The sequence below is a fragment of the Candoia aspera genome, chromosome 15 (genome assembly GCF_035149785.1).
Source record: "Candoia aspera isolate rCanAsp1 chromosome 15, rCanAsp1.hap2, whole genome shotgun sequence".
Classification (NCBI taxonomy): domain Eukaryota; kingdom Metazoa; phylum Chordata; class Lepidosauria; order Squamata; family Boidae; genus Candoia; species Candoia aspera.
Window position 1 is genome coordinate 2,126,722 of NC_086167.1, and position 27,314 is coordinate 2,154,035.

Here is a 27,314-nt window from a genome sequence, read left to right on the forward strand (position 1 = left end):
TGTTGGCAATAGGTCTGTTCCCCTGCTCAGTAACACCTAAGATAAGGAGCTCCATGCTGTCCTCCCATCAACCCTTACCTAACCAGGTTAGAAAATCGGTCAGAAAAAACTTCCCCAGTGAGCCATGGCACCCCTTGGAAGCAACAGGGGCCCAATGGCCAGGGCCGCAATGGGGGGGGGGCAAGTGGGGCATGTGCCCCAGGCGCCGCGCTGTGGGGGTGCACCAAAATGAGCATGGGGGGTGTGTGCCAAAATGGGCGCAGAATCCACGTTTGCCCCGGGTGACACAGACCCTAGTTGCGGCCCTGCCAACAGCTGCTTTCGGCAACTGATGGGACTGACTGCAGTGTGGATTTTAAAGGGAGGAAGCCCCTTCACTCCACACAGCCTCCATTTTGCCCCCAAGGCCTTTCTGATGGACTCTGACGAGGGAGGGTGGGCAGCCAGCAGTCCCAAAGTCCAGCTTGGTCCCTCAGCAGGAGAAAGGCATAGGTGATGCCACCAACCTTAGTTTTGGAAATGGTTTATATAATTCATTCTGGAGACAGTCCTCCCCCACCTGACCCCTTCCAGCATGGCTGGTGCTCCTCCTCCCTGGAATTCCAGGAAGAAGTCTGGGGGCAATGGAAGCAGACGCCAAGATGGCTGGGCTGTTTAATGTGAATGGTTCCCCACCTCAGAAGGTAGATGGTGGCAATGGGAGAACATGCGTTTCTTTAGCAGCTAAGCATTGGGGACACGTCATGTTAGGCAACAAAACTGAGGGAACGTGGTCAACGTTCAAACATTGCGTCTGCAGTGTGGAAAGCGGAGACCCCCCCCCCCACAAGCCCTGGAGGGATCCCCCACGGGCACCTGATAACCTTCCCACCCAGCAGCAGGAGCTGCGACTCTCTGCCACAAGAAGTGGGCCCGACTCCTGGCTGGGGCCTTTGGGAGGCAGTTGGGCCCGCTGATGGGACAGGCAGCGGCTGGAGCATCGATCCCCAAGGCTCCTATGGGCCACTTTCTGCAAGGCACGGAATGGGGAAGTTCCCGCACATCAGTCCTGCTCAGTGTCACAGGACACCCCGAACCACATGGGCCAGCCAAGCATGTGCCGTCCACCCAGTCTCTGGTTAGTCTGAGGTGCCTCGATGAGAAAAGGGCATTCTTCTCAACGCTGCTGGAATTGCCTTTCTGCATACACGCATGCATGCATGCCTGCTTCTAAGTGCGAACAGTGCCTTATGGCCACACATTCCTGCCACGCCTGGGGCTTTGCAGGGCTTGGCTTCCCTCTATTCAGAGGCTGCCCCCTTGGGGCTTGTCCGAACCTGGAGTCCAGCTGTGGGTCAAAGCAGGGGAGAAGGGGGCGGCTGCGGCTTCTTGGCATCGACCACCTGGTCTGCCCATCGCATAGCTGGCAGGCCCAGCTTGTGAGGCTCCTGGTGTCCTTTCAGTACGTGTGGCTCCCAAGCTGACTCCCCTTACTCAGGGCATGCTTTGCCAGGAGCTCTGCTGACATTGCAGCATTTCCGCGTGAGCGGCCAAGACGGAGCGTGGCCGGCTTCTGCCCTCAAAGGTGCTGGCAGCCCTGCCTAGCACAGTGCCACCTTCAGATGCAGGGGGGTCATTTGCAGAGCATCCCCTCTCCTTTATTCAGGCCAGTTTTAAAGATGGATTGTATGTCCTGAGGCAGTGCCAGTTCTCCCCCCCCCCCCCGTCCTTTCAGCTGCAGGAGTCCGCTGCCTGGATTTTGCCACACCTGCACCCCCTTTGCTAAGTCTCTCTCCTGCGCACGGCAGCCCCGCAGCTGCCCCCGCCGCTCAGCTCTGGGAAAGCTTTCCAGCTGGGGGTGTCAGAAAGCTTACAAAGCATCCCTCCCCCAGCAGAGGAAGCTGGCATTTGGAAAAGCAGGATTTTTCCAGGGGGGTGGGGTGGGCTTGTTTGGGCGAGCTGCCCTAAGCGGGGGAGGCCATGCTGTGCTTTGTTCCTCTCCTCTCCCCCCCCCTGCTGCTTCTTCCCACAAAGGCCAGAGCTTGGAGGGGAGCAAACACCTTAAAGGGGGTGGGATACCAGGCAGGGAAAGCGGCCTGTGCCTTGAGCAAGGCAGCAGAGGGCCCTTCTCCCCGCCCCGGACTGTGGGCAGGGAAAGGCCTTATTTTTCTCCTTATTGTGGGGGGAGAAGGAAATCATCTTTGCTGAAACTCGCCCCCCACTCCTCCCCGTTTCCACTCTCTTGGCTTTGCTGCATCCACAACCACCCTGGAAGCAGATTCTCGCCCTTCCCCCCCGCAACCGCACTCCAACCTCAAGCTTTGCAATTCAGGCTGCCTCTCCTGAAAGCAAGCTGGATCGGGGGCGCCCTAGGCCCTTTCCACTGGGCTACCCACTTGCAACCAGCTCTGGAGGATCAGAGAAACGGCCACAAAGGAGCCATTTTCACCCCCTTCACCTGACAGCCATGGGTGGGAGGAGAGGGAGGGAGGGAGGGAAGCAGGGCTTGGTGGTGACTGTTCTCTCTGCAGCCAGGGCTCCTGTGGGGAAGCTGCCCTCCTGCCCATCTCCCCTCCTTCTGGGCCCAGGGAGGGCCAGGGAAGCGAGAGAGATGGCTTTCTAGCATGGGGCAGGCCCCTCAACTTCCTGCAATCAAAGGCAAACAGCCCTGAAAATCAGTGACCAAGGCAGTGTTTTTCAACCTCCTTTCAAGATGTTTCTACCCTGACTGGCACTAAAGATGCCTTTCGGAAGCCCAAGTGGTTCTCGCTTCTTGGATTTGCCAATGATGTGGGGCGTGGGTGGAGCCCCCTACCCCTAAATGTACATTTGCACAGGTTGTGCTGGCAGAAGTGAAAAGCACCACTCCTACACAAGGAAAGCATGCAGAGGCCACACCATGTGGGCAAAGAGTGACGTCCAGCACTCCTGCTCCCAACAAGCACCTTGGCCAGGCCAAGGAGTCTTAGAGGCCTCAGGCAGCCCTCTGGCTGCCCATTGGAGAGCTGCCCCTCTGGGATGTCCATTTGCATTCTTCCTCTGCCCTATTATAAATAGGCCCCATCAAGCTGTGCCCTGAAGGTGTGGAGCATCTGGGGCTCCCTGAAAATAGTCAGCTGTTTCCTGGCCAAGCTAGGGACAGGAGAAGCCCTACAGTGAGCAAGAGGGGGAAAGTCAGTGAAAGCAGGACAGGCTTGGGGCAGGGAGCCTGAAAGCGGTTGCCAACCAAGCCAGATCATCCCCCCCCCCAAAAAAAAAAAAAAACGGAGGATGTCCTGCCCTGCACACAAGATCTTGGCAGCCTCCCACAGAGATTCCTGGAGAGGGTTCAGGCTGCAGAAGGTCTGCTTGGCCTGCCAAATTACATCTCAGAGTCTGTCCCAGGTGGTGCAGGCCAAGATTCCTGTGGCCTAGGCCATCCTGCGCTGGTAGGCTAAAAGCCTGCTTGGCACAGGAAAGGGTAGTTATATTCAGAAAGCTCTAGCCTGGCAAAGGCTTGAGGATGACACTTGGCGCAGGAGGCCGTGCTGAGCACTTCTGTCTCTGTGGCAGAAAGCACCCAGCCCAGAAGGGGTGGCCTTTCAGTCGCCTGCCATCACCTTAAGAAAACAGCTCTTTGGTGGGGGAGATGTGAGTGCTGGGAAGGCAGGCCTCACGCCTCCAGTGGGTCCAGACAAGGCCCTGCGAGTCTCACAGCTGGTCTTGGCACAAGCAAAGTGGCCAACTGGGCACCTTTTCCTTGACCCTCTCCTGCTTTCTCCGTGAGAGTTTTCCCCCATTGCTACTTCCATCTCCGAGAGCTGCCTAAAAAGGCAGTGATAACCTCCAGGGATCTTCTAGAGAAGCGGAATCTCCTCTATGCTCAGCCAGTTCAAAACACATCAGCACTTGGGTTGAAAGGGTGACTGCCAATCAGACCTTCCAAGTACAAGTCCCAAAGCAGGGTCATTCTCATCAGAGCATGGAAAAGAATGTGGCTGGGTTGGACTCTTCTTTGCCCAGCAGCACGCAGGTGTGAATGCCCTCCTGCCACTCACCCTGCACCAATGCTGTAGGTGGCAAATACCCACCAGACCAGTAGCCATTGCATGACTTTGTCCAGTGCCCCCTTTTCTAAAACCATCCCAGTGGGTAGCCATCCCCTCTAATGAGCCAAGAGGAGGTTTGATCCTCGTGTGGAGAACAGGCACCATGCCCAGAGATGGCCCCTGCCAAGCAACAGACACACCCAGGCAACACTATCACCAGGCTCTTCTTCCACGTGCCTTAGACTGTCCACATGGAAGGCCTTGAGCTGGCAGCAGGAGGAAACGTGTCCACCCAGAACACCTGAACCATCTTGGGCCGCCTCAGAAGCAGGCTGGAGATGAGACAGAGGCAACTTCTTGAAGACGCTTCCTCTGCAAGCTGTGCAGGAGGCATCTTTGGGCCTGGCAAGGACAGCGTACTTGGCTCTCGCAAATCACACGGATAAAATGGCGCCTGGTCCGAATGGTAACTTCCCAGTGCTGGTAATTACGTCCTTAAACTATGTTTGTGCAGGGCCCCAGTTCTTGCGGTCTTGCCATGTCCTGGAGGATCAGTGCCCTCTGCCACTCACTCTTGTCCCCTCCTCCTGGGGTTGAAAAACCACTGCTTGAGCATCTGCCACAGGAGCATGGAGGGGGTGTTGTCAATCGCCATGTTCAGCTCACCCCCTTCTCACCAAGCCTTTGCCAAAGAGCCTGGTGCACCAATGTGGGGAAACAGGAATAACTCTGGGGAAGCCACAAGGCTCCTTTTCTCCAAGCCGCATCGGTAGCTGTGATCCTGTGATCACTCTGGCCATATTCTCACAAAATCTGGTTTGGAACATTGTGAGCTAAGCCATCATTTTCGCTCACAGAAGGACCACCACCTGCCGGCTGCGCACATCCTGCTGCGCTAGAGCGCGTAGCTGACAAGCCGGAGTGGACAGTTAACGCAACGAACCAAACGGCATAAAAGCAGACTTCGCCGCCGCCGCCGCACCGTTTAGCAAACCCAGCCTACCTTTGCAAGGCAACAGAGCTAGAATTACGGTTAGATCCTTTCGTTATTTCAAAGGGCTCATTATTATTCAATCATCTCTTCTTTTTCGGAATGTAAAAGAAAAACGGACGACTCGAGAGAGACCAGGAACCCTTCAGACGGGGCTCTGCTCCAAAGCAACCCACCGCACTGCCGGGAAAACGCACGCGCGCCTTTTGAGAAGGAAGGCGCAGCACCTGCCTTGCCCAGCCGACCCGCCGCCCATCCCAGCCGAGGAGCCCAGTGCTGCAGCTCTCCGCGCGGGTCCGGCCCAGCCCGGCAGCCCGCTCGCCCCAGCGGCGACCAGGCCCTCCAAGCGGGCGCTCCTCGGGGCTCTCCGCCCGGGCAAACGCCGTTTCCAGGCCAGCAGCGGAAGCAGTAAGTCGCGCGGCCGCCTCGAGCCTTTGCCGCAGAGGCGGCGGGCCGCGGCGCTCCCGCAACGAACCCCATCCCCTCCCGCGGAGGGACGGGCGGGCTGGACGTCGAGCCGCCCTTCTCCCCGCGCACGCCTCGGTCTCCGACGAGCCCGCTCGCTCGCTCGCCCGCCCGCCCGCCGAGGAGACCGGTCCGGAGGGCGCACAGCGCCGCGCGGCCTCCCCCCGCACAAGGCGGAGCTGCTCCCGAGCCCGTCTCCCCGTCGGCGCCGCGCTCCGCCCGCTGGGGCCTTTCCAGATGGGCTGGCCCCGCCGGCTGAGGAGGAAGGGCGCTGAAGTCCGCGCCAGTCGGCTGGCTGCTGCTCGCCGAGAGGGCGGCCTCCGGGGCGTCTGCGCACTCCGGCCGACGAGGACGGGCGGCGCTGCGGGCCGGCGGAGCGGCGTCGGACGCAGCTCGCCCCGCCGCCCGCCGGATGGAGGCTGCCGGGCTGCTGGCGCTGCTGCTGCTGCTGCTGCTGCGCCTGGGCTCCGCGGCGGAAGGTGCGTCGCTCCGCGCGGGGCCGGGGCGGGAGGGCAGGGAGCAGCCGCCGGAGCGGGAGTCCGGCTGGGCGCCTCCGCCGGCGGCGGGGCGAGACCTCTCCCGCTCCCGCGTGCAGCCGCCCCGCCGGCCGCTGTGGACACGCGTCGAGCCCGCCCGGGCGGGTGCTCGGGGCGGGGCGCTTCCCGGGCACGAGCGCTCGGGCGGAGGGCCGCTCCCCCTGGGACGGGTGGACCGCGGGCAGGGCGGGCGCAGGGGCAACGCTCGGGGCGGAGGCCGGCGGGCGCCGCCGCGCGGGGAAGAGCAAGTGCCCAGAGCCCCCGACAGTTGCGCCGGCGGACGGCGGACGGCGGACGCCCCCCCCCGGCTGCTCCAAAGCACGCATGCCCCGTCTTTCGCACGGGGCTGGGGCGGGCGGGGTGACGTACCTGTTTTTCTCTCCGCGTCCCCGCCCTCCTGCCTCTGATTGGTGCGCGCTGTCTCCAGGCTCGCAATGGGCCCGTCGGGGTGATGTCATCCTCCAGCCGCCTTGCTCCGCGGAGTAAACAACTTGGCCCCGCCTCCGGCACGTGGGCTGCCCGTGGGGTGTGTTCCCGGCGAGGCCCCGCCTTGTTCGCACGCGCCGCACCTGGTGCCCACCTGGGGCGCCGCGCCCCGACTCCCGCCGCCTTCGGCCCGCTGGCCGGCTCCCTCCCGCGCGCGGCGGGGCGGTCGGTCGGTCAGGCCGGCGGAAGGAAGCCGGCTGTTCGGCCCAGACCGGGCTCCGGCGGGCCTCGGTCCCTCCCGGCGGCCCTTCCCGCCCGCGCGGAAACCTACCCTGTCCCGGCCGGCCCGGCTCGCTGAACGGAGTCGGGGGCGCCCCCGTCGCGGCGCTGCGTTCGGCTGCCCCGGGGAAGGGGCGCCGCCTGTTCTCCGGGCGGGCCCACCGCCGCGGGGGAGCCCCGGCCTTTCCGCGGGGCGGCCGGGGGGAGCCGAGGCGACGCGGGGCGTCTGGCCCGGCTGGACTCGCGCCGGCGGCGGCGCCGCCCCGCGGGCTGGGGTCGTGCTGCGTTGGCTCGGCCGTCGGGGCCCGCGGAGGGCGCCGAGCCTCGCTGAAGCTCCCTCTCCTCCTTCCTCCTTCCTCCTCGCCAGGTGCGACCGCCGCCACGCCGGCCCTTTCCGCCCGGACGGCAGCCGCTGAGGAGGCGCCTCAGGCCTTCGAGCCCGCCCCTGGCGGGTCGGCCGCCGTGCAGCCGGTCGTGGGCATCAGCCAGAGGGTGAAGATGAGGCCGAACGAGAAGAAGGACCTGGGCACGCTGGGTGAGGAGGGCGCGGGGCCCCCTTCGGGCGACGGGGCGGCGGCGGCGGCTTTGAGATGGACCCCTCCGAGGACTGGGGTGGGGAGGGTGTGCGCGCCGCGCTGCGCATCTTCTCCCGAGAACTCCGTTCTTGCAATGTTGAGAACGTTTCCGAGGTGCTGGATTTGCGCGGCATGTTAGGCAGGAGTGTGGGAGGAAGACACCCAACGCCCCCCCCCCCGCAGAATGGCGGGCGATGTTCCTTTGTCTCTGGGAAGCACCCCGGGGTGGGGGGCCACCTGTGTGCCGCTGGGCCATTCTGCCCTCGGAGGAGCAAAGACCGACAACTGACCCGGGTCAGCTATTTGGGTGGCGGGTGGGTGCCTCAGGCGTAGGTGTGTGTGGGGGGGAGCAACCTGGAAGGTGCACCGGCCCAGATTGGGGGGGGGCACTAATGGCCTTGCTGATTTCTCTTTCCCGCCACAGGCTACGTGTTGGGCGTTATCATGGTGGTAGTCCTCATTGGTATTGGAGTAGGAATTGTTGTGGGCTATCTGTACAAGAGGCAAGTACTGGGCTGGAGCCCTTTGTGCCTGTGGGGGCGGGGGCGGGTGGTGGGTTAATTAATTCAGCCTCAGCGTCCCCCTTGGGTTCCAGCACATCCCCAGCCTCATCCATCTCATTTGGAAAGGAGGTGCGTGTGGTCCAGAGACAAGCGCAAAGGCTGCAGGGTGTGTGTGTGTGTGTGTGCTTTCCTGCTCCGTGGTCTGTTGTGCCTGTGCGCATATTTCCCTGCGGACCTGCCTTTTGTAAAACAGTTTCCTTGTGTTTTCTGAGGTTTTGCGTTTGCGCTCAGACCTGCTTTTCTCACACCCTTAATGCTCCACCAAGAACTTTGCTCCATTTCTGCCAGGGTAGAAAATGCAGTTTGTGCTTTGGAATTCTGATCACCTGTTTGCTTTGTAGTATTGTTTTTAGGCAGGTCGCTGTTCTTAGCCTGGGAGCGTGTTTTGTCCCGCTCTTGTGGCAGAACTTTTGGAAATTGGCAAGTCACCCACTGCCCCTGCAGCCATTTTGTGAGTGCACCTACAACATGCTCTCAGAATTTGAGATTTATTTATTTATTTATTATCATATTTTTATCACCGCCCATCTCCCCCACAAGGGGGGACCCTGGGCAGTTTGCAATAAAAGCAATTTAGAATTCAGTAAAAATCATAAAGACCAGTAATCAATAAATTTATAAAATACAGTCAAATCCAAGTAACAGCAGATCTAATTCAGCCATAAGCCGGTAAGACCTGTCCTGGGCAGGACTAGGGAACCAGCCTGCCCCAAGAATGGTTCTTCCTCTCCCCACTCCAAGCATGGTGGCAGAACCAATCTTCAATTTTTTTCCTGAACTCCAGGAGAGAGGGGGCCAACCTCACTTCTGGGGGCAGGATGTTCCAAAGGGTGGGAGCTGCTGCAGAGAAGGCCCGCCTCCTGGGCCCCGCCAGACGGAATTGTCTTACCAACGGGGTCCGCAACATGCCCTCCCTGCACGACTGGGTGGATGTAAGGGGGATGAGACGGTCCCTCAGGTAGCCTGGCCCCATGCCATGTAGGGCTTTAAAGGTGATAGTGAGCACCTTGGACACCCAGAAATGTGTCCAGCAAGCCTGCCTGGGAGAGGGATCGCCAAATTGTTGGGAGGGCGTTCTTTGCATGGCAAAGGGGGAGGGGACGCAAGTACGGGTGGTGGAGGCGTTTCTAGAACGGCTTTTGTGGGGCAGAGGAGAGCGTTGTTTCCAGCCCAGCGTGTGGTCCCTAGCAGCAGCCTTTGCTGCCTCCCAGGTGGCTGCGCAAGGCCAAAAGTACCTGCTCTGTAGCCCTTGGCAGAGACAGAGGTGATCAGATCTTGCACGGGGCACCGGTGCCATGAGGCGGTTAGGGTTTCCTGCATTGGCCTGGGGAGACAACACCTGCATCAGTCACACCCATGCAGACAACCCCACCTTTTTGCTCTTTCAGGGGCAAAGATCTAAAAGAGCATCAGGAGCGGAAAGCCAATGAGCGCGAAATGCAGCGGATCACTCTGCCCCTCTCGGCCTTCAGCAACCCAGCCTGCGAGCTTGTGGAGGAGAACGTCATTGTGGCGCACACCCACCCAACCCCAGCAGAGGAAGCGCAGGGGGGGAACACTCCGCTCATGGGCCAGGCGGGCACTCCCGGGGCATGAGGAAGAGACGCCCCGCTGGACCTCTGAGGCGGATGCCTCTTTGCCTCTCTATTTAACCCGAGAATCCATTTGTATTTTGCTTTTCCATTTGAAGACAGGCCCCCTGGAATGGGCAAAATGCTGCAAGGATCAGGGCTAGCTCGCTGAAGCAGGAAGAGAGGCATACTTGCTGCTCAAGCTAGGGGCTGCTCTGCCTATGGAAGGTCCATCTGGTGCAGGGACTGACTCTGGGAAGGGCCTGCTGCCTCTGCTAGAGGAAGATTTTTTCCCTTGTGGGTCCTGCAAATTCTTTGATCAGGGTAACGCAGGACTGGGGAGCTTTATTGAAAAGGGAGTCAGTGCTTGTGCAAGGATTTGATCTTGTTTGCGTTGATGCTGCTGAAAAAGCTGCAGCCCTGTGTCTGGCAAGCACAGCATTTTCCTTCAGGTGCAGGGAAGCATCAAGCTCCTCTGCAACTGCTGCCTTGAGAGCCCCCTAATGCTCCCAGGGGCAGGTGGGGTGGGCCAAGCTTTCAAGCACAGTCTCTGCAGCCCAATGGGCTCTCATGCAGCCCTGGGACAAATTCTGGCATGATTGAAATGCTTTGGCATCCTGAGGAAAGCAAGCAGCTGCAGAGATTGGCGCCCTGTCTCTCCCTTCCCCAGGCCCCAAACCGCATCCGAGTTCAACGGGAGCAGAGGCGTGCCGCCCAAAGGGCACACAGCCAGTCCCAACCACTTTTAACGGGCTTCCAGCAGAGGTGCATTTTCCTTGAAAAGGGTTCAGGCGGTGGCACTGCTGCCAGCCCTCCAATTTGGAGCCAGGCAGAAACCAGTCAGAAGCCTGCCTGCTTCCTGGGGTGGAAGGCGGCCATGGTGGCGACGCTGGAGGGCAGGACTAAAGGCAAGGCTTGGAGGCAGAGAATTGCCTCTGGAAGGGCTTTGGGGCAGTGCTAAAATGGTGTGCATCTGTCTCAGGCCAGCAAGGAAGCACTCCAGCCATGCTGTTTTTTTTAAACCTTTTACCACTTGAGGGAGGGAACTGAAAGTGGAGATTTCTTACAAGTTCTGTTTGTGCAGGTTAGAGGTTTTTAAAAATGTTTTAAATGCCTTTGAATACCATTTATTTGTAAGTGTTTTAATACCTCATGCCTACAAAATAAAAACTATCCAGGTTGTAAGCAGTGTCTTGTTTGGCGGGATTCAACATGCTGCGTGTCAGGTGTGCTGCAGCTGCCTCTTCCCCCCAGCTGCCCCATATCCAAAGCCAGGCTGCTTGTGGTTCTGCCAGAGTTCATCAGGGCCCAGACCCCGCCCCCCAATGGGTTAGTATTTGCTCCATCAGCTGCCCAGCCCCCCCAGCTGTCTCTTCACCAGCTCTGAAGACTGGTGGACTCGAGTCCCGTAAAAGTCACCAAAGACCCTCCACCCCCACCTAAGTTTCCTGTTCAAGAGCAGTTGTTTTCTCCCCTTGAGCAGAATTAACATGGGGCCAAAAGGGAAGGTGGCTGGACGGTGTTGAGACGCCAGGCCCTATTAAGAGCAGCACTCTTCCTTGGGCATTTCAGAGAGAGCAAGTACATCTGCCTGGCACAAGCACTGGCAACACAGTGACAAACTCCAGAGTTGTGTTGCAGGCGCACTGGAGGAGTTTGGTGCCCTTGTCCTTTGCAACGTAGGAACTGTCACCCCAGGGCAGGAAATGGGCCAGACCCACTGGAATGCCTGTGGGTGGCCAGCTCCCAACTTTGCTTCAACAACTGCCATCTATTTTCGTCTTTGTAGAACAGAGTGTATTGCTTTTAATTTAGACAAAAAAATCACCATGCAATTACAGGAGTGTGTTGTGGAATCTCTTGAACACATGACCCAGGTTTCTCCTTCCTGTAGCTAGCCCATTTATAGCGCGCACATGCACACACCTTTTAGGGAGGAGGGAACAAAATCTGGTCTAAATGCACTGGATCTGGAGCAATTGCCCATACCTACCATGGCTCCCACATTTTGAGTTTCGGTAGTGTGCGAGGGGGATTGGAGACCCTCTAGATACCACTGAACTACAACTCCCAGCATTCCTCACTCCTAGACATTTGGCCAGAGCCGCTGGGAGCTGTTCCATATCTGGTGGTCCACGTGTTGCCAACCCTTAAGTAGCTCTTAATATATTTTGCAGAGGGGAGAGATGCAGCCAGCGCAGCTTCCCCTCTACATCTGGAAGAATGTGGGAAAAGATGGCTCCAAGCCAAGTGTTTCTTTTTCTGAAAGGGGAGAGGCCTGAAATGGAGGACAGAGGTAGTGACTCTTAATGATGAGCCAGTCTTTCGGATCTGTGGCCCAGGTTGATAGCTCTACTCCTGGTCAGCTACATACAGTCTCAGGAGTATAAGCACTTCCTTCCAGAGATCCATCTCAACCATCTCCCAGTGGACCAGGCCCTCCCCCAAACGGAGAAGCTGCTGATTGCCTAAGAGGAAGCCAGCCCCCACCCCGTGTCTACGGCCCTACGACTCACGTGCCGCAGCTGCTTTGCTCAACGGGGTAGGCAGATGAACTGCCCCGCCCTATCCATGTAGCGCAGGGGCATTTCTTTGGCCGGAGAGATCATGGTTTAGAGCTGTCCCTGTGAGACAAGCTGTGCAAACTCCAACAGCCCCATCCGTACAGGGGTGTGCAAGGCATCGAGGTCGCCCTCCCGTTGCCTGGTCTGGCGGAGCAAGGAGCCCCGGGGCTGCATCCCGGCTCTGCCCCTGCTATGTGAGCACAACCAGGAGGCTTCACAACCTGTAGTGTATTGAGTCGGAAGGCAGGCCCGCACCCAGACGCTCAGGAACTGTTTCCAAAGCTAGAGCATCCGTCTTAAGAAGCAAGTGGCATGAAGGAAAGGACGATGCTTTCGGGAAGTGCCGCAAGTCCACGGGAGGTGCAGGTGCTGGAGTTGTAGCAACGAGGCGGAAGGTGCCCTCCTGTTGTCTTCCAAAGGGCTGGAACGGAGTTCTTTTTGCTGCCGCCAGGACATCCGTGGCAAGAAGACGCACAGTGATGGCGGGGGGTGGGTGGGGGCGGGGGCCTATGTGAGGCTGCCAGGCAGCTTGTCCCGAATCAGGCCGAACTGCATGCTCACGCTATGGTCCAGTTCCTCCAGTTCAGAAGGGAGAGGGATGCCCAGTTCTCCCAGGTACAAAGAAAGGGCCTCAAAAGAATCCTCCAGTTTGGAAAACGGGGGCCTAGGAAGAAATGCGGGAGAGGGAAAGGGTAGGAATGTGGCTCTCCAGAGAGCAGGTATCAGCAGACTTCCCAATGTAATTACAAGCACTTTGCAAAAAAGGAGCTGGCCCTACCTTCCATTCTGTGCCAGGTTCTTCTCCTGGTTAATGACCGTTTCTGCCCCAGCCTCTTAAGCCACCAAGAAACCCACCGAAGAGAACCAGGCCCAGGACCTGAGAGGTCCTGCTCTGCCACGAATCCGCCAGAGAACAAGGAGCACGTAGTGAACCGGTTACATGCAGCAGTGTGGTCGCCCTGCCTGCCATCCGCCCTCCCCTAAACCGCTTGCTTTCAGCACCAAAGCAGGGTGTGGCAGAGGAGGGGGTGCCCCCTTCAGACTCACCTGCTCTCTGGCTCCAGCCTGCAGCAGATGGCTGCCAGGGGGAAAAAGGCAGGGGGACAGTCCACAGGAACAAACTTTTCCCAGAACAGCTTCACGTTGAGGCCGAAGTCCAGGGTGCGCGGGAGGCAGTCTGGATCCGCATACACTTGTCCTATGATCTGGAGCAGAGCCAGTGCACATCATTCCCTCCGGGCACCTCACGCAGGGCCTCCGCTTAAGCTCCCTGCTCCTGCTGCTGACCCTCCCGTCTCTTCAAGAAAGGAGTCTGAGGCCTAACCGTGAGGCAACCGGCCAGCACCCAGGTACCCTGAGGCTTGATGGGAAAAGTAGGGTCCCTTCTCACAATCCTACTGACATGTACGGCCCGAGGTCCCAAGGGGCAGTCCCTGGCATTTGCTGGGCGGGACCGATGCCCAAGGCCCCCCCACAAACTCCCAATAGGCTGGGCTTACCTCGCAGAGCACAATCCCAAAGGAGAAGACATCGACCGTCTCGTCGTAGCTCTGCCCTGCAAGTAATGGAAACGGCCGTGTGGAGCAGACGCGTCACTGAAACAGAGGCGGTGCAGGCAAAAGCCAGTGGGCGTGTTGGAGGCAGCCGGACACAGGAGGGAGCGTGGACGGACAGGCGTGTCCTGCCCTGCAGGGTGTGTGCAAGTGTCACACCCACATCCAGCTGCCAAGGAGCTTTGGGGGCCCTCATGGGAGGCCCCTCTCAGCCTGCAAGGGGAGGGCAGGGAGGGAGCCTCCCCATCAGCACCGGGGCACCCCTTTAGGGAGCCTGTCCCCAGAAGAGCATCAGGCCCAGAGCTGCAGGGGATGAGGACAGAAGGGAGGCAGGAGCCTGTCAGCCCTGCGAGGTAGTCCAGGCAAGAAACACACCCAGGAGTACTGGCTCTGTCTTTACTGTAAGGTCACAGTTGTGGAATCTTGCAAGTCTGAAAGGAACCCTCCCGTCCCTCACTTTTACTCCCCCGAAAACGAGGGAGGGTCCCTTCCAAGAACTTTCTCGGCCCCCGTTCCTTCTGAGGGCTGAGATATCACTCGTCTGACTCCTGCCCCGTCTGCGGCTCTTCCTCCTGTCTCCCGAGGTCATTCCCACAGACTGTTGCAGAGCCCGTGGCAGGACAGACCTGTTGCAAACACACACAACCGGAAGAGACACCTCGGCCCGGCAGCTGGGCTCTGCAACGGTGAGAAGCTCTGCAGGCTCCTCTGTGGCACTGGGGACAGGGGGCTCCTACCATTTAGCATCTCGGGGGCCATCCAGTAGGGGTTCCCGACCACTGTGTAGCGCTTTCTCCGGTCGCTCTTGCGCAGGGTGCGCTTCTTGGCCAGCGGCTTCTCCAGGGAGGGCTTCTTCCTCTCCTCCACGATGAGCCGGGAGAGGCCAAAGTCAGCGACCACCACCGTGTTGTCCTGGGCGAAAGGCAAAGCAAAATCCAGGAGGGTTAGAAAGGCCCCTGGGAGCGCTGGGCCAGTCATGGCAGAGGAAGCACTGACACCCAGAACAGGTTTCCGGGCGGACATCCCTGTGCCCAGTTCCAAGCCACTCGTTTAGTCCATGTGGCATCAGCCCAGCTCAGGGGCATGTGCTGTTCTCTAGACAGCTGCCCTCTGGGAAGCTGAGGCTCCCCCAGCCCCTCCTGCCTTCACCAACTGCCAGCAGTTCTTTGGTTCTCAGGCATAAAGCTTTTCAATTGTATTTTAATTATATTTGTGGTATCCAAGATGGACACAAAACAGTTAAAAGCCTCCAGTTTAGGCCTTCTCCATTCACCAGTACTCAAAGAAGTTCACAAGTTTCATCTGCATTAAAAAACCCAAAAAACCCAGAAGGGGATATGAGTCTGGGACCCTGGAAGAGCAAGGGATGAGCTCTGATGCTCATCATTTGTATCTTCCTGGAGTTGTTACATCAGTGAATGGCCTTTGATTCAGAAACTGCAGTATTCTCAGGGATACTGGTAGCGGGCGTGTTCATGGCCCTCCCCTTCAGAGTAGAATACAGGGTCAAACAGTAGCAACAAGCAGTTCGACTGGCATTCACGCTTCTCCAAGGCAAAATACACCCCATTACAGTGTTTTCTTTCTGAGCACAGGGATACCCAAACTCCTTATCAGTTGCAAAACAGTTCTTCATCGATGGTCACATGCATGTATGCTCATCTTGATCTCTACAACCTGGGTTGACCAGTCTTGGGTGCTCTTTGCTATTAGTGGCAAGAGAAGAATGACTTGCTGCAACTTGCTGACCTTAACAGAGCTGTTGTTGGCTCCTCTCTAATGGTTGGCGTGTGGCTAGGCGAGTTTTCCCATTGGGAGAGCATCGTGCAAGTTCAACCCGAGGGAGTTGCGCTCCTATGGAAAAACGCTGGACCCCAAAATTGCAAGGAAAGCCAGTCTCCTGGGACTTTGGCCAGCAAGCCAGGAAGCAGACCCAGCCATGGGCATCCCAAAGAAAACTTACCAGTTTGATCAGGCAGTTGTGGGAGTTCAGATCTCGGTGGATGATGCGCATGGAGTGCAGGTAAGCCTGCAAACGGGAGAAGCAGGGTGGAAGAAGAGGCACCGTTAGGCACAATGCTCAGCTGACTTCCACATGGGAGTCTCTGGTGCCTGCAAGTGGGTTAGGGTTAGTGCAGCCCAGCCCAAGCAGCACATTCGGCCCCCAAAGGCCATCTTTTGGGAGGCGCTGACACCAGAGGAGGGCAGTGGAAGACCCTGGGACCCCACTTTCAAGAGCGTGCTCACCCTGTGCCGGTGAAAAAAGCTGTGGGGGTTGAGGTGATGAACTGAGACGGAGGACTTGGGTTCCAGTCCCCATTTGACCCAACCTACCCCATTAGATTATGGCAGGGATAAAACGAGGGGAGATCTCATTATTCATGCTTGGAACTTCCAAGAAAGGTACCATGAAGCAACCTGCTCTTGCACCATTCTTGCTTTGGAAAGCACATGACCCACGAAATCTCTGATGCTCCCCCAGAACATTCTGTGGACTTTGCACCCATTTGGGCAAACCTTCAGACTGCAGTTGAATGAACTGGCAATCCGCGCTCTCTCATATATACAATGCACCCTTTGCCCCTCAGACACTCCCCTTCCCAAGGCCCCAGGAGGGGATCCAGGAAGACAGCTCACCATTCCAGAGGCAATTCCTTTGGCAAAGCTGACCTTCTGTTCCCAGGGAAATGGGTCCTGCAAGAAAAAAAGGATCCCTCTGTTAACTTCTCTTAATGGCAGAGAGGAGTGCCAAAGGTCTTGCCATCACAGCAGTGGTAGGCATCTAAAAATTGACAAGTTGTTACTGATGTGTAGAGCAGGATGCAGATGGGGCACAAAGCAGGATTTTCTGCAGGCAATTGAGCCAGAACTGCCCTTCCCAATGAGCTTGCAGAAAACTGCTTCAGCACCTGCCAGGAATTTCATCCTCTTCCTTAAAAAAATTTCAATGATAACAAGACTGGTTGCAAAGCAAACATTTATGTCCAAAACCATTTTTTTTTTTGGCCAGGAATGTTTCTGGGCTCCAAATGAGCCCCCCAGGGTTTTAGAAAACAAGAACAGGTCTAGGGCTGTGGGGGGTGTAAACAAGATGACCTTGATGGAAAAATGCAGGAACAATTACCCAGGTAAAAGGGGCCGGAACATTTTTAAAGTCCCAAATAGCAAGGCAACATCTGAAAGCAGCTCAGGCAGATTCGCTGGATTTCAAGGAAGTAGTGAGAGTACATCAGACTTAAAAGGCTGATGTCAGTCCCACTAGGTAGACCAAGCAGGAAATCAACTCCTTGGAAGGTTGAAACTGTTTTTATTGAGATTGGTTATAGCAACAGAATCTCACCAGTGAATCAGACAGGCGTCTACCTGAGCCGCTTCTGAATGTTATATTGTTGTTCTGGACTTAAAGCACGTTTCAGCCCCTTTTGCTTAAGCTACAGTCCCTGTGTACCTCCATCAACGTAATTTTCCATAGTCTCCATAAGGGCACACGCAAGGCCCAGAGCAAATGGGCTGGAGGCAATATTCTTGCGGTCAAGAGGGGCGGCAGAGAGCAAACAACTCAATACGCCTTTTGTAAGTGGGATTTTGTGACTATCGATGCCGACTATGTCGGCCATTTCGGGGGGAAGTCCAGGACTTGCTATCAAATTCCACATAGCCCAGAAAGGTGGCTACGTGTGTTCTGGAATGAATACTTCGAATGGGAGCAAAGCAATTATCAGGTACTAGTGGGCTTCACACGCCATGCTAAGCCACGGTTTATTGAAAGGTCATCACTGACGTGTTTAAGCCAGAAACCAAACATGGTTTTTCGCGATACAAGAACCCAGCCATAGAGTGGGATTGCATTTTGTGCTGCTTTAGGGAAAGAGTCTTAGTCGTTTCTTCCACAAGGACCAAGTTTCCCCTTGCCACCGCCTACTGATGTTGTAAGAGACTGAACCCACCACATTTCGGAGGAAGTCCTTCAGAGTCCCCCCTTCAATGTACTCTGTGAGAAGATTCAACTTCTTGTCCTTGTACAACACCCCGATGAACTTCAGGACATTGGGATGCTCTAAGCTGCGCATCACCTTCACCTGTAAGAGAGAGGACAGCCCAAAAACTTGGAATAAACCAAGGCCATTGCCTCTCCTCCAGGGACCCTCCTTTTAAAACCAAAATAACTCTGGTGTATCACAGGGTACCAAGAAGCCAAGAAATGTCCAAGGGTGAAGTTGCTCTTCCTCTGGTGGGATCCTACGCATGGTGGGTTGGGAGCCAAGAGGGAAGCGCTGTCCACTGCCTGCACATCTTCACGAGACCCCTTTTCAGAAATCGCGCTTACCTCCGTGAGGAAGGTCTTCTGCGTTTCTTCATCACAGCGAATCAATTCCTTCATCACCATCACCTTTCCCGTGGCTTTATGAGTCACCTGAGGGACAGAATAGTATTACATCTGTGTTAAGAGGCATAACTGGAGAACGGGATTCTTCTGACTTTGCCATGTTGAATCACTTTCATTCTCACTAATTCTGCCCGGGGCTCTGGAAAAAGAACCCAGCCACAAGCAGGTGTGGGAAAGGAAAGAAGCCACGCCTGGAAGGTGAAGAAGTTCTTCCCTCCCACAGATGCCTGAGCACATCATGTCCTGCTGTGACCAGGGCTTGTTTCTGCTCTTCCAAGATTTGAAAGTGTTGGTCTATGGGGGAGTTAAGATCTCCAGCAATTGACTCCCCTATTTGTTGCTGTTCAGTCGTTAAGTTGTGTCCGACCCTTCGTGGCCCCATGGGCCACAGCTCGACAGGCCTTCCTGTCCACCGTCTCCCGGAGTTTACTCAGATTCATGTTCGTTGCATCGGTGATGCTACCTAACCATCTCATCCCTGCCATCCCCTTCTCCTTTTGCCTTCAGTCTTTCCCAGCATCAGGGTCCCCTGCTATGACTGCAGGCACATGACAAGCAAGTGAAAGATTCAACATGATCTATGTCTGGAAAATCCAGGGTGGTTTTGGGGAGGGCTTATTCCTTTCTGCTCTTCAACAACCTGTCGCCCTGACAGAGCAAACAAGACTTTGCACGCTCTCTGCCTCCTTCACCAGCAGGCATCAGTATCCATGTTGTGCTGAAACTGTTTCACCATGACTCTGGGCACATAGAGGCTTAAGCTACTCCTTCGCGCATTGGAAAACTTTTAAGATGCCTTCATGCCCACAAAGGCACAAAGACTTCACTTTCCGCTTAAAAACTCCCCTTTTCTACCATCTACACACGGGGGTACTTTTCAGGCTAGGATCTCAAGGGCAATGCACTCATAATAGGGCATGGAAATGCATTTATATGTATACTTGGAGCATTATTATTTTGCACCTAAGAGCGCCTCTCCTTCTGTTGGGTTTGCCCAACCAGGGGGCCAAACTGGCCAGAGAGCTCCCGCTAATGAGAGCGCTGCAGGAGATCGGGAGCCACACAGGCAGCCCTTGCCTTTTGAAAGCAGCCTTTGCAATATGCCCTGGCAGCCTATGGAGGGAAAAATGTGGCTATGCGAGGTCTCCCGCAGAAAGACAAGGGCACCCAGAAGCCTTTGCAAGCCCCAACCAGGGTGCTTTCTAGTAAGCTGATCCAAATCAGCCTGAGCATTTTGCAGAAGTAATTATGTTGAAGGAAGCCTTTGATTCAAGCACATTTAGGTACCAAGACATCCCACCAATTTCATTAGCCAGAAAAACCTCCCCAGCACTTGGGGAGAAGTGTGTGAACTTTTACCCAGTAGCTTCCTGGCAATGTTGAGTTAACACATCTTATTTACATTCACAGTGCCTGTGTGGTTATGCTCCCCCGCACAATTCCCTGTGACAAAAGCTGGGAAAGTTTGTAGGAGAGTCCAGATCTTCACAAGGAACTCTTCCCTGTGCTCTGCTTCTTAATCATCAAGCTACACAAACTGTGACAGGGATATTTTTGGCCGAGGAAATGTGAAGCTGGCAGAGACCAAAAGGCAGGCTCTGTACTGGCTCAGAAAGCTGCCACAAGTTATGACAACGCAGAAGGCTCTGCTTAAACCAGAAAAGTGTTTAGCACACCCCACAGCCTGGTGCGCTTTGTCTGTGCTTTTATATCCAAGATCAGGCTGGGCAACTTGCCAGCCAGGCCCTTTCAACACATCACATCAGCCCTGGAGTCAACAAGGCAGACAAGCAACAACAGCCCAGGGAGGGGAGGGGACCTTTTAACAGGCTGCACCTTGTTGGGCTTTGTTCTCATTTGCAGCTATACCTACCTAGGCCCCACAAAGACAAGATGTTCCTGTCTTGTCTTTACATACACTCCAGTGCCTAAAGCCATTTCAAACCAGGATGCGAACTCATAATTTGAGGTGGGCAGCAAAGACACTTTTGCTCCCTTTCTACTGCCCACAAATGATCTCCAGGCATGATGGCTTACAGTCAAACTGCAACGGCCTACCCAGGGTCAAGCAGAGGGGCCTAGCACAAATGCTGTACTGTAGTGCGAACTGCCACTATGCAGGATATTTAAGAAGCTAAGAACAGCCTCACTGGATCAGGCCAAGGTCCCGGTTAGTCCAGCATCTTGTTTTTCACCACGGCTAACCAGATGTCTCTGGGGTACTCGCAAGCAGGACACGGGAGACCCACTCCTCTCCTGCAGCTCTTTGCCAGCAACAGGCATCTGGAGGCGTTCCAGTAACACGGAGTCTTCCAGGCCAACAGCCCATCAATTTATCCAGCCCCACCAGGCAGACCAGACCAGGAAGTCAACTCCACAGGAAGGCTAAAACCATTTTTATTGAGAGTAGCTATAACAACAGAATCTTGCAAGTCTGGCACAGAAACACCTAGATGCCCTGTTCTTTGTTGAAACATGTTGGTGTGAATCTTTTTGTCTCTTTTGCATCTCCTGGGTATTGCATCCTGTTGGAGGGTGGGAAAAAAGGACAGGAATTTTCCAGACACACATCCACAGAATTCTTCTCTATTTACAGCAATATTTAATATATATACAGTAGCCTTAGCTTAAGAAGTTATACGTATACAGGTAGTCCTCACAACTGCCTCGATCAGTGACCGTTTGAAGTCACGACGGCACTGAAAAAGTAGGTTTACAACCAGTCCTTGAAGTTACAGCCGTTGCAGCGTCCCTGCGGTCACAATTCAGGCACTTGGCAACCAGGGCACATTTACGATGGCCGCAGCATCCCGCGTTCACAGGATCACCATTTGTGACCTTCACAACCGGCTTCCAACAAGCAACGTCAATGGGGAAGCCAGCAGGAAGTTGCAAGTCACAGGCATGCGATGTCTTGCTTAATGACCCATGGTGATTTGGTTAACGATCACAGTGAAACTGACGTTGTAAGTCAGGTGCAGTCATGTGATGTTTCACTTTATGACTGCATCACTTAGCAACAGAGTTGCCGGTCTCAACTGTGGTTGGTAAGCGAGGACTACCTGTATAGTTCTATACAGACTATTTCAAACAGACCACTGAAATATCAGTTCAAAGGCAGGTGCTTTAATTAGGCACAAACCTTCTCAGTGTTTCCATGATGTTAAGCCTGATTTTGGCCCAGAGGAAAGAAACCTTTAACCATGGGACCACTGCATCATCCCAAGTCCATCAGGGCAGATCATCTTGCCCACAGCCGCAAAATAACTCTCTTCCAGGGGATTGGACAGTCCCATTTTAAGACATTATCTCTGTTTGTGATCCTGGGCTTGGAATGATATGATAGTGTAGCTTATCTCCCAGAGTTGGAAAAAGAATCATAGATGTCACCATAACCTCCAGAAAGCTAGAAGCCAAGAAAGAAGGCTAGTCTTAAAATTTACTCTGCTTCAGCATGGGAAAAAAAATGCAGTTCTGGGACCTTGAGACCAGTTAAGGCAGCCAAAAAGGTGAAGATTACTGAGGTTCTATAGCCAAAGTAATTACAAGAGACGAACAATTCCTTAAACTACATATCACCACATACAGAAGAAAAGCATGTTCAGGAGAAAGACCTTTGGGATAATACAGCTAATGGTAAGCCACCCGTTTATCTTAAAAATAATACAATGTCTCAGACTCTAATGACTTAGATAATATTTCTCCTAATATTACAGCTGTTAACACAGTGTGTAAAAATTGCTTTTTAACGGCCCAGACTGTAAAATCCACAAATAACTGCAATTTCAACAAAAATAGAAAAGCGATCCTTTGATGGGCTTACAGAAATCACTGCTAAGAATACAATAAGATCACCTGACTTTAACCCAAACTCCTTAACGGCAAAAAGTACTGGTAATAACAACGCGAGGAGATGGCTCTATACGTAGCAAGTAACAACATCAATGCTAGGAGACAGTATTCTAAAGAATCTGCTGAACTTTATGTAAGCCAACTTCTTCACTGCCAACTGCAGGCATTAAGAGTACCACCTGGGTTCCCAGCCATAATGGCAGAAAAAGCATGAACCACCTGGCTATCCCAGCAACGTTGTTACGGGCGAGAACCCATCCGGGCTCCTCTGGAACTTCCTCCGTGCGAGTCTTTATTGACAGCAACGTGAGAACACTCTCAAATAGAGACAGGCATTTCCTCCTGGATTTATTTATTTATTTATTATTCACATTTCCATCACCGCCCATCTCCCCCTAAATCATACAAAACCTTAAACAAATATTGATGACAAACACCAATCAGTCCTCCCCTTTTGCTATGGACTGAAGAATCTGAGCTCGGTCCATTTGAGCAAGAATTCATTATCTTGTACAGCGAGGTGCCACAAGGCAGGCAGACAGATACATTATCCAGGATATAAAATCTCAGACCCGCAATGTTGCAGATTTGGGAGTCGGCAAAACCTTTGGCAGCGGTAACAGACTCACAAAATGACCCTGAGTCAATCCAGAATGGAGTTTTGAAGTCACAGAGAGAAAAGGAAAGACAATTGCCTACTTTACTGACCCCTGAGCCATTAAAGAGAACTCAAGATCTCAAAGAAAAGATGCAGGCACAGAAGGTGATCTGGCCGCAGTTAATCTGAGAATGACATGCAAGTAGGTGCAGATTTGCTACAAGATTCTTCCCCCTAATTAACTTTGTGGAAAGTTAATTATAAGGAGACAGCTCCAGTCACACACTTTATCCCAACAAAGCAGGCCAATGGTGTGAGAAAACCCTCTGAGAGCCATCCCTCTCATTTGGACACTACGCTACAGAAGGGGAAGGCCCTTAGGGAAACTGGGAACCAAGTCAGGGCACCCCCACCCAAATAATTCCTCCTAACTCTACCAAGTGGATGGATGTCCTTTTTACACCTCACGTTGAGGACCTACCCCAGACAATTAAGACAAGTCTAAGCTCATCTCAAAATTCCTTACAAAGGACTGAGGCCCCCAACATACATGAAAATTCGCCACAAAAGCCTGTTCTCCATCTTGAACAAAGCATTTGTGATGAGATGATTATGTGCGACCTCTTAACCAAACCACCCTCATGTCATAGGTTTTCAACTGATTTTATTTAAGACCCTCTGGGGAAAATTAACCAGCTATATCAGTTGGAACCTTCTTATCTAAGAGTTTATTTTAAAGACTGTGATTTACACGATAGCACACACGAGGTACCTCAACAGTAGATGAGATAAGCCACTATGCTCTGACACAAACTTCTTCTCTAGAACCAGGAGATGCTGTAGTTAGATTACCAGCTACAACTGACAAAAATTGTTTGCCCCAGGTTGACAAGACAATTCCACTTGGTGTAGACCAGTTAGCTGGGTGCAATTTATTTAAGGGAATAGAATCAAAGGAACGAGTACAAGTGCCAAGTGAGGCAAAGTTTAAGGCCTACTCATGTCATATTAGGGGTATGAGGGATCAATGAAATAGAAGAGAGCACTTAAAGCAATATTTAGAGAAAACCCCACCCTTACTTTTTTTTTTTTTTTCATAAGGAACACATGGCTGGGACATAAATAAAAAGGATAATTTTTTTCCATCCAACAATTGGTCAGCAATTCATAGCTAGGAGTTAGGGGAGTCACTTTAATTTTAACTAACACTTTCAACCTGCAAAATGTTAAAGTCAAGGAAGACCCCAAAAGTCAATTCACATTAATGAAAAGTATTTATAATAACAAGGCCTATACTTTGGCTTCCATTTATTGCCCTTATCAAAACTCACATAAGCTTCTTGAGTTTATCTTCTCTAAATTATCAACATTTAATTAGGGTTATAGTGTTTTAGGCAGAAACTTTAATTACGTCGCAGACATCAAATTAAATTAAAAATACGGTGAAAAATTTACCCTGCAGATAAAAATATAAATAGTTAATTAAACTTTTTACTTAATTTTCCCTAACTGATGTCTGGAGGAAAATTAATCCAACAGCTAGAGATTATACATATTACTGCCCAAGATTCAAGACATATTCTAGAATCTATATTATAAATTATATATTAATTCTGATTCTTTAAATTTTTCAATACTTTCAGCCAATATTGAGTATATTAGCCTATCTGATCATGCCCCAGTCTGCTTTCTTCCAGTCTGTTTCAGAATGCTTACTCATAAATTTGGAGATTAGATCCATTCATTTTAGATAAATATAGTGGAGAGAATGAAAAAATGCTATCTCACAATACTATCACTTCAACGACAATTCAAACACCTCTGGGGCAGTTATCTGGAATGCCATGAAAGCTACTCTGAGAGGGGTTTGTATCAAAAAATGCTTCTTATTTAAAAACAAAAAGGCAGAAGGTAAATTTTCTTGTCAAAAAAATCAAAATCAACTCACAAAGAACCAGGTATATAAAAACTCATTCAGAAAAGGAAAGGACTTGAAGCACTGGATTGTCAGAAGATACAGTAGTCACTAGTTTAGTCTTACTAAACAGAAGTTTTATGAACATAGAAACAAAAGCTCAAAATTAATGGCAAATAAACTAAAAGAAAAAGTGAAACGTAGAGCCACACATTCAGTTAGAGATTCTAGCAGCAATAGAATAGCTAGCAGGCAAGAAATCTTTAATTCTTTTGTTAATTTTTACTTTTCAACTTTATATATTACAGAGCCCACGAATAATAAGGAAATTAGTAATTAATTGAGTAGCTGTAGTATCTTACCACTTGAAGACCACCATGGGGAAGAGTTAAACTCCCCCTTCATAAAAGAAGAGATGAAAGAAGTAATCTCAAATCTGAGGAATCATAAATCACCTCGCCCAGATGGCTTTACAGCCTTGTTTTAGATGAAACTGGGAGATATCATAATTCCAAAACTGGTGACTTTTAAAACTATCTTAAGTGGGAGCTTAATTCTAGAATCATGGACACACTCTAGAGCAGTTTCTCAACCTCAGCAACTTTAAGACATGTGGACTTCAACCCCCAGAATGGGAGGCTGGCTGGGGAATTCTGGGAGTTGAAGTCCACACATCTTAAAAGCTGCCAAGGTTGAGAAACACTGGTCTATTTTATTCTTTCCCCACTGGATGGCTGTCATTCCCTTCCTCCCATCCACCAAGCCCAGGCATGCTCAGCTCTCCGTGGGTGACTTTTCTAGTTTTCCTTTTGAGCACATCAGCCTGGGCATTCTCCCTCCTTCGGGAAGGTCAGCCAAGGAATGCCAGGGATGATGCCTGCCTGAGGCCTGACAGGCCGAATCCCAAGAGCAGCATGGGGAGCAAGCAACGGATGCCAAACTCACTCTTGAAGCCAAGCAGCTGAATCTGACCTTGCGTCCAAAGAGATGACAGAACCCCGAGGAAAGCAGGCAACAGCAGGAACTGGCCCCAGATCATGGCCAGCAAGACAGCACAAAGCATGTGAGGCAGAATCTGCAGAAAGGCTCCTCGGAGGCAACGTCTGCTCCTTCCCTTAGGCATACAGAGGTTTATGGAATGGGGAGTGGCATGACGGGGCGCACACAAACACAAGGCAGGGACTGTCAGCCAAGCTGAGAACCCCAGAAGGGGCCTTGCTGCAGAGAGACCTCGGGCTTACCTGGACTTGCTATCTGCTACCCAAAACAGCAGCCACAGCCGCACCAGGCTTACTGGTGAGGAAAGAGAAAAGGCAGCATAAAGATGAGCCCTCGGCCACAACCACTCTCCACCCCAGAAGCACCAGGGCCCGGCAGGACGTGGATTCAGCCGCCCCTTAGAAAGCGACCCCGAGACACACCGCGCCTGGGTTTCTGTATGCTACTTCCTTTTGTTAATGTGGGGGGAAAGTCCTTTCAGATCCTAACAAAAACACTAGAAGTAAAACAATAAATTATGTAATTTAAATATTTGCTGGAGGAGCCATCAGGCCACGGATGTCGGGAGACAGGTGCCAACCTGCTGTTGAACTGGCATTCAAGTGAAAGGACCCCTATGTTTCATCAGCAGCACAACTGCCCCTCCCCCGGATCTATACTTCTGCTCTGTTTATTAATATAACTATACCACTCCTCATTTAGCAACCGCATTCCGCTCCAACCACCAGGTGGCTAAGCAAAATGGTCGCTAAGTGAACACGTGACAGAGAGAGAGAGAGAGAGAGAGAGATGCTGCGAAGATCACTGGTTGCTGCCATCTCATTCAGATAAGATTCTTTCATACAGCTATGCCAGCGTTACTCTCACTCCAGCCTGCGTTGTTGCCAGGTGTGCATGAAATTTGGTTACAATGCACGCATTGGTCGGAAAATGAATTTTTTATCGCCGCCATATTTGAAAATGGTCGCTAACTGATGTAGTCATTAAACGAGAAGTAGGTGTAAGGTATAATCCTCAATTTTAAATGAGAAATTATTGGTGCATTTATTAACAATCACACAATTTGACCTTTATACAGTAATAGCTGGACTAGAATTGGGAACACCTTGCAGATTTACACCCTGGCACTGCCTGCTTTAGGAATGGGGCGTTCAATGTCCTCCAGGCAGCTGAGCACAGCCTGTGATCCAAGAACCATTGCCACACTAATTCCCATATTCCTGCAACAGGTTAGACTTGCAGGTAGACTGTCTTCTGGGAGAATTCACTAGAACTTAAACCAGCAGCTCAGCTCTGAGCTTGCCTTGCCTAGCTGAAAAACACCTGGCATTTTCTTCTGCAGACGGTTCACGCCAACTCTGCAGACTTCTTCAGTTCTTTCATAGCCTCCATGTCTCACATTCCATGACAGTCCCACCATCCTTCTTTGAATCACAAATTTTCTAGCAGTCAATAAGCATTTAGATGTCATGCTGCATGAAAACGCACACTAAGCACAGTGCAGTTATCAGTGCAGTTTTCAGATGCTGGTGTGGTTTTCAAAACAATCCTGAGACACGCATGCATGCTGGTTTAGAGGTCACCCTGGAGTCCCAAAGAAGGGGAGAAAGCAGGCTTTGGTTAAGGCTTCCATCCCATCTCCAGCCATCTTTGCTTTGACTGAAGACCTCAGCCAGAGGAGAGAGTTGCAATCCACCCTCCTTCTCCCCAGCAATGAGGTTCTCCCTCCTCCCTGTTTATAATCCTACTGCAGGGCTTCACAATTGCCTTCCTTGCAGACTCCCTCCATGCTGAAAAGGTCCTGCTCTAACCACCACAGAAGACCAAGCCTCCCCAACCTGTTGCCAGCCAGATGCAGTGGCAGAATTCTGCTGACGCCCAGGAAGCCGTCTGGAACTGGCAAACTCTACATGTACAATTCTATATGTAGTGAATTCTACAATTCACTCCACTTCAGGGGCCACCTCCAAGGCTCTTGAGGATTTGGGGGTGGGGTGGGTGAAATTAACACGTGAAGCCTGGGTGTTGGGAGA

At 52.9% G+C, this 27,314-nt stretch overlaps 3 protein-coding genes across 6 annotated transcripts in view; 2 read left to right on the forward strand and 1 right to left on the reverse strand.

Annotated features, from left to right (window-relative positions):
• Positions 1-4,454: 4,454 nt before the first annotated feature.
• Positions 4,455-5,738, forward strand: LOC134505863 (nascent polypeptide-associated complex subunit alpha, muscle-specific form-like). The gene is made up of 2 exons (XM_063315800.1): positions 4,455-4,473; positions 5,110-5,738. Exons 1-2 carry the CDS (start codon positions 4,455-4,457, stop codon positions 5,736-5,738), a joined length of 648 nt encoding a protein of 215 aa, XP_063171870.1.
• A 49-nt stretch (positions 5,739-5,787) lies between these two features.
• Positions 5,788-9,816, forward strand: PIK3IP1 (phosphoinositide-3-kinase interacting protein 1). The gene is made up of 4 exons (XM_063315609.1): positions 5,788-5,942; positions 7,072-7,239; positions 7,704-7,782; positions 9,231-9,816. The coding sequence occupies exons 1-4, from the start codon at positions 5,876-5,878 to the stop codon at positions 9,436-9,438; spliced, it is 522 nt and encodes a 173-aa protein (XP_063171679.1). The 5' UTR covers positions 5,788-5,875; the 3' UTR covers positions 9,439-9,816.
• Positions 9,817-10,976: 1,160 nt separating this feature from the next.
• Positions 10,977-27,314, reverse strand: part of LIMK2 (LIM domain kinase 2) — a 55,754-nt gene continuing 39,416 nt past the window's right edge. Inside the window, exons 8-15 of one of the 4 annotated variants that reach the window (XM_063315487.1) lie at positions 17,858-17,944; positions 17,478-17,609; positions 16,168-16,224; positions 15,494-15,559; positions 14,268-14,442; positions 13,477-13,532; positions 13,025-13,182; positions 10,985-12,641 (exon numbers count right to left, since the gene is read on the reverse strand). In XM_063315487.1, the coding sequence (XP_063171557.1) occupies positions 12,485-12,641; positions 13,025-13,182; positions 13,477-13,532; positions 14,268-14,442; positions 15,494-15,559; positions 16,168-16,224; positions 17,478-17,609; positions 17,858-17,944 (888 nt within the window). In that variant the 3' untranslated portion in view covers positions 10,985-12,484. Of the gene's footprint in view, positions 12,642-13,024; positions 13,183-13,476; positions 13,533-14,267; positions 14,443-15,493; positions 15,560-16,167; positions 16,225-17,477; positions 17,610-17,857; positions 17,945-27,314 lie in introns of all 4 variants that reach the window. The other 3 variants (XM_063315486.1, XM_063315489.1, XM_063315488.1) reach the window with 3 other exon arrangements.

Coding starts and splice junctions, on each gene's coding strand:
- PIK3IP1 (XM_063315609.1), top strand. CDS start 5,876: ATGGAGGCTGCCGGGCTGCTGGCGCTGCTGCTGCTGCTGCTGCTGCGC. Junction 5,943..7,071: donor CCTGGGCTCCGCGGCGGAAG/GTGCGTCGCTCC, acceptor CCTCCTCGCCAG/GTGCGACCGCCGCCACGCCG. Junction 7,783..9,230: donor GTGGGCTATCTGTACAAGAG/GCAAGTACTGGG, acceptor TTGCTCTTTCAG/GGGCAAAGATCTAAAAGAGC.